Genomic DNA, 7,295 nt, shown 5'->3' with positions numbered 1-7,295 from the left:
GTTGAGGTGGCTCGGGCATCTGGTAAGGATGCCTCCTGGACGCCTCCCTGGTGAGGTGTTTCGGGCACGTCCCACCGCTAGGAGACCTCGGGGAAGACCCAGGACATGCTTGAGGGACTATGTCTCTCGGCTGGCCTGGGAACGCCTTGGGGTTCCCCCGGAGGAGCTGGAAGAAGTGGCTGGGGAGAGGGAAGTCTGGGCCTCCCTTCTGAAGCTGCTGCCCCCGCGACCCGACCCGGCAGAAAATGGATGGACGGACGGACGGACGGACGGACGGACGGACGGACGGACGGACGGACGGACGGACGGACGGACGGACTATGACAAGAGTGCCAGTCAGGGTACTGGTCACTGATGGCCAGTAAATAGGCCTTAAGTTGATATTAAAGCCTCGCTATGGACAGTCAAGCTCTAAAACTGCCAGTCTAAATGAGTCTGCTGAAGGAGAAGCAACCCTTTTAGATGAACACACTTTATTTGGTTGTTCAGAAGAAGGCCCAGCAGACACTGGACTTCCTGTGGCAACTCAAAAAGAAAGGTTTATTATTCAGTCTGTCCCATGCATAGTCATCTTCCAAGCTGTAATGGACAATCAGGGCGTGTACATGTCTATGCTACAGTCTACTGAATTATCTGCAGGCACCACACATGTTGGACATAAACTGTTTAGACTTATATCTTCAAAAGGATCTGTCACACTCTATCTCTCTGATTATCAGTTAGCGGATTGATACAATACATATCTGCATTAAATCAACCTTTTGTTCTTTGTAAAAACATTGTTTATATGCATATCTACAAAGAAGAAAAAGCTGTATTCTGTTTTTTGCATATATACAGAGAAAATACATTAATTTAATGGAATGGGTCTTCTGTGCTTGCCTGCTGCTCCTGTTGTACCTCCTGGAGGATGATGGGTAGTGGAGTCCCCTCAGCCTAACTGACATCGTCTCAAGGGCAACTTGCTGGATCTTGCACTGAGTTGAATTCCGCTCCACCTGAAGAACACAGGACAAAACTTTATCAAAACCCACAAAATATGTATCCACAAATTCTCTTCATTAACCTGGCATCATTATGATTGAGCCTGCTAATTCCTTTTTAAATAAAACCTAAAACAAAACAGCTTGACGAAAAGCTAAATGTAACTTTTTTCAAACTAAATATAACTTTCTCAGTTGTGGAATAATCAAAGTGGACACAATCATATATTTAAGACCAAAATGATTCATAAGTCTGACAGAAAGTAATCTGTTAACTTCACCAACATGTTTCTTCTGATTGCAAAGAATAAATACATGTAGAAAAATGTGGCAGAGATTTCAATGTTAACATTATTTAAGTAGCACTTAATAACAAACAAGTTGGACCAACATGATACACAGAAAGAACAATAATATAATTGATAAGAATAGTTAAGACAGAAACACAATAGACAAATAATAAAATAATGAATTAGTTCTACGCCAACATCAATTGGCAAGTGTCTGAAGATGACCAAATACTTGCCTACTAATCTGTTTATATCACTGCATCACTGGAGGCTGGATATTCAAGTGCAGTTTTAAAGCTACTTTTTCGTATCCATGACTTATCAGTAACCAGAACATCAGAGCAGAAAAGTGACTGAATGAGAAAACAATTTAAAATCTGCTGGCATAGCATAGTGTCCTCAGGGTTCATGGCCGCTAACTGGAGAGTCCATGCAGGACTGTGTAGATTCAGTCAAGAATTTTTCTAACACCCTGAACAATAACCTAATCAAAAACTTTTGAGGACGTTTTCAACAAATACAACATTTGTTGAGTGGAGGCGATTACAACATGACCAGAGGCTCAGAATCAAAGTAAAAATTCAAACAAGCCATGTCTCCTTTGGAGGAACAGAGAGCGTTGGATGAACACACCCTCCTGCCAGGTGTGATTAGCTGTTTGCTGTGAGAATCTGGTGTATGTGTGCGCGGGTGTGCGTGTGTGTGTGTGTGTGTGGTTATGTGTGTGTGTGTCCTTTAAAGCCCTGCAAGCGGCCAGCAGCCCACTAGAGAAACACTCCAGTCTCATCCTGCTGTCTCGTCTCTTGAGTGACAAAACGTTGTATCTCACACACTCAGCCACACACCATCCATATGCTACATGTTTATTATAGATGTGTAATGTACTCTGAATCCACAAATACAAATCTTGTCATCACAAATTACTCTCGCACCTGCATTTATCATAAACAGCTTTGTTCTAACACAAGGAGCCGCTCACACACACAAACTTCCATCAGGCTAGCACAAATGTTCGCATAAAGTCACACTAGCTCACAAATTGACCAGGAATTGCTGCAGACACATGAACACACACATCACAGTGAGTCGTTTCTAAACACAATCATATAGAGGCACTCAGCACGCGGCTCAGATGTAATTGCATACAAACTATATGGAGATGAGGCTTCAATTGAACCAATGAAGGAAGGTTGAGTGTGTACAAATAGCGAGTCAAACACACGCACACACACCCACACACTGCTTTTTCCTCATTCAGTAACAATCTGAATAAAGTATTGGCGCGTGGAGTTGCGTTTACCATCCGATCTACTTAGCAGACCCGACAGAAGGATCTGGAAAGGTCATCCAATCTGTGGCAGGCAGAGATGCTCAATCAAAGGGCTAATAAACAAGCAGGCCATACACAATCAACACCGCTGTCTGGATCACTGTTAAGATGTGTTCAAATGAGAGCATGCTTTGTTTGCATATACATTGCTGTTGCACAAACAAAGCTAACTGGAAGCTATCAGAAGAGAAAAAAAGACTCTGACTCTGCCTAATGTCTCCTCATCTTCCCTCATTACTGTCCTTCAGGTCCGTCTTGGTTTGTATTGGCAGGCTGTTTGCTGCCTGCCTAGTCAGTGAGTCAGGATCAGTTGCATCAACATTTTTTATGTGCTAATGTGTCGCTATACACAAATTAAACCATGTTTAAAATGTGTTTTACATTAATAAAAACAGCTTGTTTGAATCCCTTCTTAATTATCGATGCAAAAGTCGGTCATAAAAAGCTTTTTGAATGTTTCCACTTTATTTTTTAGTGATAAACTCCAAGTGCTTGAGGCTGAAAAGCTTCACTCCAATCGCTCTAGTCTTTAGCTCGCTCCAGAGATCACAGGCGTGGAATACCAAGTAAATACAGGGCCAATATCACCAATACAGATACCAATACTTACTGTTATTAAAGTATCGTACATCATCAAACTTCTGCCCTTGAGTTATTTGTATTGTTTTTCTTTTGATTTTCTAAAAATACTGTCATATGTGGTGGTTGATGGTGAGGATGAACGCAGGAGACCCAGATGAAGATGATGATGATGAATTTAATGAAGAATGTAGCTCAAAAACAGTCCAGTCAGGCAGCACGGCAGGAACAATAGCACACAACTAATAACCAGTAGCAACTAACAAGGAGACTGAAATCGGGAGCTAAGGCTAACCAGGACTTTTAAACAGTGTGACTGGAGAGCTAGACGTGAGACATACGACAACGAACCGACAAGAGACAAAGACAACAGGTGGACTTAAATACACAGGCAGGGTAATCAAAGAATGAGACACATCAACGGGGAAGACGCAGAGAGAGACTCACAGGAAAGAAACTGAACACAGAAAACCCTAAAAATAAATACACAGAAACACGGATCATGAAAAATACAGGCCAGAACTTGGACAAAGTTTAAAGGTGTCTAAATACTTTAATAACATATGAACAATATAAAACACAGTAAATTTGTGTGAATGGTTTTCTAAATAAACAGTGCAAAAAAACATTATGTTTGAGAGAAAACAGGCATCCATCCAAAATTTAGAAACTACAGTACAAAAATAAAATAAATTTTCAATAGGAAATTGGAAACTAAAATGCTAATCTTATAACGTTAGCATCAATCTAATCTAATCAATCAATCTAATACTGATACCAACTTAGTATCAATATTATTTGAATTGATCCGCCCACCTCTGCCAGATATTCTGTATCAGGCTCACCTTGGGATTTTACTCACTTCAAAATATTATTTTGGTCAACCAATCATTTCTTCACCACTTTAGCTGCGTGTTTTTGGTCACTCTGATGCTCAAACCCTTTTTGTCCCAGAGGAATGAAAAACGTAATATTGATTATATTAAAAGATTTATATAAAAAGTTAAGATTTTAATAATAAGCAAATGGTATTTTTTCAAAAAATACACTGCAAACATCTGCATGGTTTATTTCTATAAATGAATTTTGGCATAAATATTCGTCTGTGTTAAAGTGTGTGTTTACAGCTGGAGTAAATACTGTATAGAGTGGAAATTATTTACTGTTTGTCCATGATTCAAAAAACATATAACAGATGGGCCTCGTATATTTATATACAAGTCTATTTTGTTCTCAGACTTAATGGCTGAGTCCTGGGTTTTCAATTGCATCTTTAGGGCTGCTAATAGACACACAAATCAATAAGAATCTGCCTTACTTGATGAATGAGGAGGGCTTCCCCTGATGCACACTCCCATACACACAGAGACACACACATCCACCAAGCGGTTCTGGATGTGAATGCTGTAAGAAATGTGCTGCTCTTAGATGTGCTGAATCAAGACATTTTAGGGTTTTTTGTTTACATGTCAGAGCCAATTTATCCAGCATCTCTAGAAACCCTCAGAACCTCACATCTCCTGAGGTGCAGGCCCAGATGTTTGTGTTCTCCTGCTATTTCTTCATGTGTAAAACCTATGTGGAGAAAATGTCTGTTGATCTTCTGCAGGGAGAGTGTGGCTTGATCTCTAATGAATGTGCAGGTGTTTGTTCTTGTTTTTCCTGTTGTTTGTGTGTGTTTACGTGTGAGTGTGTGTGTCTCCTGGGGTTTTCCTGGGGCTATAGCTGCCAATCACACAGCAGTGTAAAGACTGAGACCTGAGTAGTAGCACCATCCAACCAGTCTGCACAACCCAAAACACACATTCTTCTCCTCAGCTTAATTGAGATAAAAACACTACAATAAATATACCACAGATGCATTAATCACTAAGCCAGAGAGCAGCACTGCATTAGCATAACATTAAGTGTGTAGATTTCAGCTTCAGTCTCATATCTGCAGACAAGACGGTTTGCTGTAGTTTTCCTTCCCATCCTCTGAGGTGCAGTGACCTGATCACAGTCGGGTTGCAACAGACTCTATAACAGAAAAAATGTCTTTACTAATACTAATTCCTGTAGTCTGAACTCCACTAGTTTTTTTAAGTGTGTCATTGAACAAAACATAATGTGAGGTTGTTCATGATCTACATTTTGCTTTATTATTTGATTGATATAATTTCTGATTTTTGCACGATTTTGTCCAGGTTAACATTAGCTATTGTTAATTTTCTAAACTATAGATAAGTAATCGTTAGGAATGCACAAATATGACAAATTAGGCTGACATCTTATATTAATATTGCTGAAATGGTTGAATTTACCAGTATTTTATTTGATCAAATTTCTTATTTGATTACTCAATTAATAGTCAGAATTACTATGGACGGATGGAGAGAATACTATGACATTGTTAAAATTCAACACATGCATTTAATTTCTAGCCTATCATAATTTATCAAGATGTAACACATAAAAAATCTTAAGTGTCATGTAATTAACATTTTTTGCAGTTATGTGATGAATTCTACTGCCCCACTACCCCCCCCCACCACCACCACCACCACCACCACCACCACTCCCCCTCTCTATGTGGTAAGACAAGGTCATCCTGTTTACTGCTGGTATTTCCTCGCCTTCCTGTAGATCTAATGATTACAGAAGGTGATGAAAGATCAGCAGCACTGATCAGAATGAGTCTGTTCTGTCTACAGACACACGATTCAGCCATCACTCTGCTCTGTTCATGCCCTGGACCTTAACTTCACATATTAAATAACCTTATATTTGGCATGTATGCATAAAAGTATCTGTATATTTGTCTTAGTCTATTATCTAAGGTGAGAGATTTCAGTAAGTGGGTGGTTTTGTCTTGACGGAACAAAGCAGTGGGTAATGATACGGGATCAATAATGGATATGAGACAGCAGCATTACACTGGTTGGACACTTAGATTTACATGCACACACACACACACNATATATATATATATATATATATATATATATGCGTGTGTGTGTAAAGAAAAAAGAGACAAGTAGAAGATGACAACCATGAGCAAAAGATAATACAGGATGGAAGCAACAAACAAAAAGTGGCAAACAATAGAGAAGAATTTGGAGAGGAGAAAGAAAAGGGAAAAGAGTTTTAATATAGAAATTTAAAGGGGGGAAATGAATGAAAATTGAGAGACTAAATAAAAGGAAAGAATGGATAAAGAAATAAGGGAATGTAAAAGGGAAATAAAAGGACACAGGAAGAGGACAAAAAAGAAATGGAAAAACAAAGATAGAAAGGAAACGGGCAGAATAAAAAAGTAGTGGAACATGTTCTGAAAGGGAAAGTCCAGGAGGTAAGCATAAAGTCATAGATAGAAAGGTTGAATGAGTCATATTGGCAGCTATGGCCCTTCACTGAAAGATTCAGTCAGATTTATGAGGGTTTGTAGGATACTCTTCATGGGTATTACATTCAGTTCACAAGGACATTCATAAACTTTCAGTGAACATCATACATTCATTATTTATTCATTCATTCCGTCATGCAAATAAATTCATTTTTCACAAATTGTGCACACATCTCTTCATCAAAAACACACTTAATGCTGAAAGCTGACTTGTTCATTTTTATAGAACAACCATTTTCTCTTCTTAAGAATAACCTATAGCTTTGTCATCTGACCTAAAAAAGAAACTTCATATTTGTAGTTTGTTTTTCTGTTAGCTTTTTATGTCAGAACATAAAACAATTCTTTTGTGTGAAAATGGGATGTTTTATTCTAACACACACAACATCATCGGAGCCCCTGTGACAACGCAAATAACATATGCTAAACATAATGCTTCACACTCACAGGCGGCAAATTAAGCTTCATTTGTTATTTGCATGCGCAGAACTTGGCGCGTATTTCCCTTTTATATTAATGTGTGCATGTACATGTCGCCCTGCCAGTGAATGATAACCACCAGGGAAGCTCCTCAGTGCCGGGGGATAAAAGGCCAACAGGCAGCGTGACCGAAGATGAGCTCAGCCTGGACACACCACATTACATGGATGGAGTGTGTGTGTGTGTGCGTGTGTGTGTGTGTGTGTGCGTGTGTGCGCGTGTGGGTGCGTGTGCGTGTGTGTATGTGC

The 7,295-nt window shown here is 39.3% G+C and overlaps 1 protein-coding gene across 6 annotated transcripts in view; it reads right to left on the bottom strand.

The window, feature by feature from the left end:
• akap6 (A kinase (PRKA) anchor protein 6) overlaps nt 1–7,295 on the bottom strand; it is a 241,143-nt gene that overhangs the window by 96,614 nt on the left and 137,234 nt on the right. For all 6 annotated transcript variants that reach the window (XM_017302463.1, XM_017302464.1, XM_017302461.1 and 3 more), the window contains one exon: nt 883–998. In XM_017302463.1, coding sequence (XP_017157952.1) covers nt 883–998 — 116 coding nt within the window. The remainder of the gene's footprint in view (nt 1–882; nt 999–7,295) is intronic.

This window comes from Poecilia reticulata, linkage group LG22, assembly GCF_000633615.1.
Source record: "Poecilia reticulata strain Guanapo linkage group LG22, Guppy_female_1.0+MT, whole genome shotgun sequence".
NCBI lineage: Eukaryota > Metazoa > Chordata > Actinopteri > Cyprinodontiformes > Poeciliidae > Poecilia > Poecilia reticulata.
The sequence above is the reverse complement of the archived record's forward strand: the minus strand, read 5'-3'. Positions and strand labels throughout refer to the sequence as shown.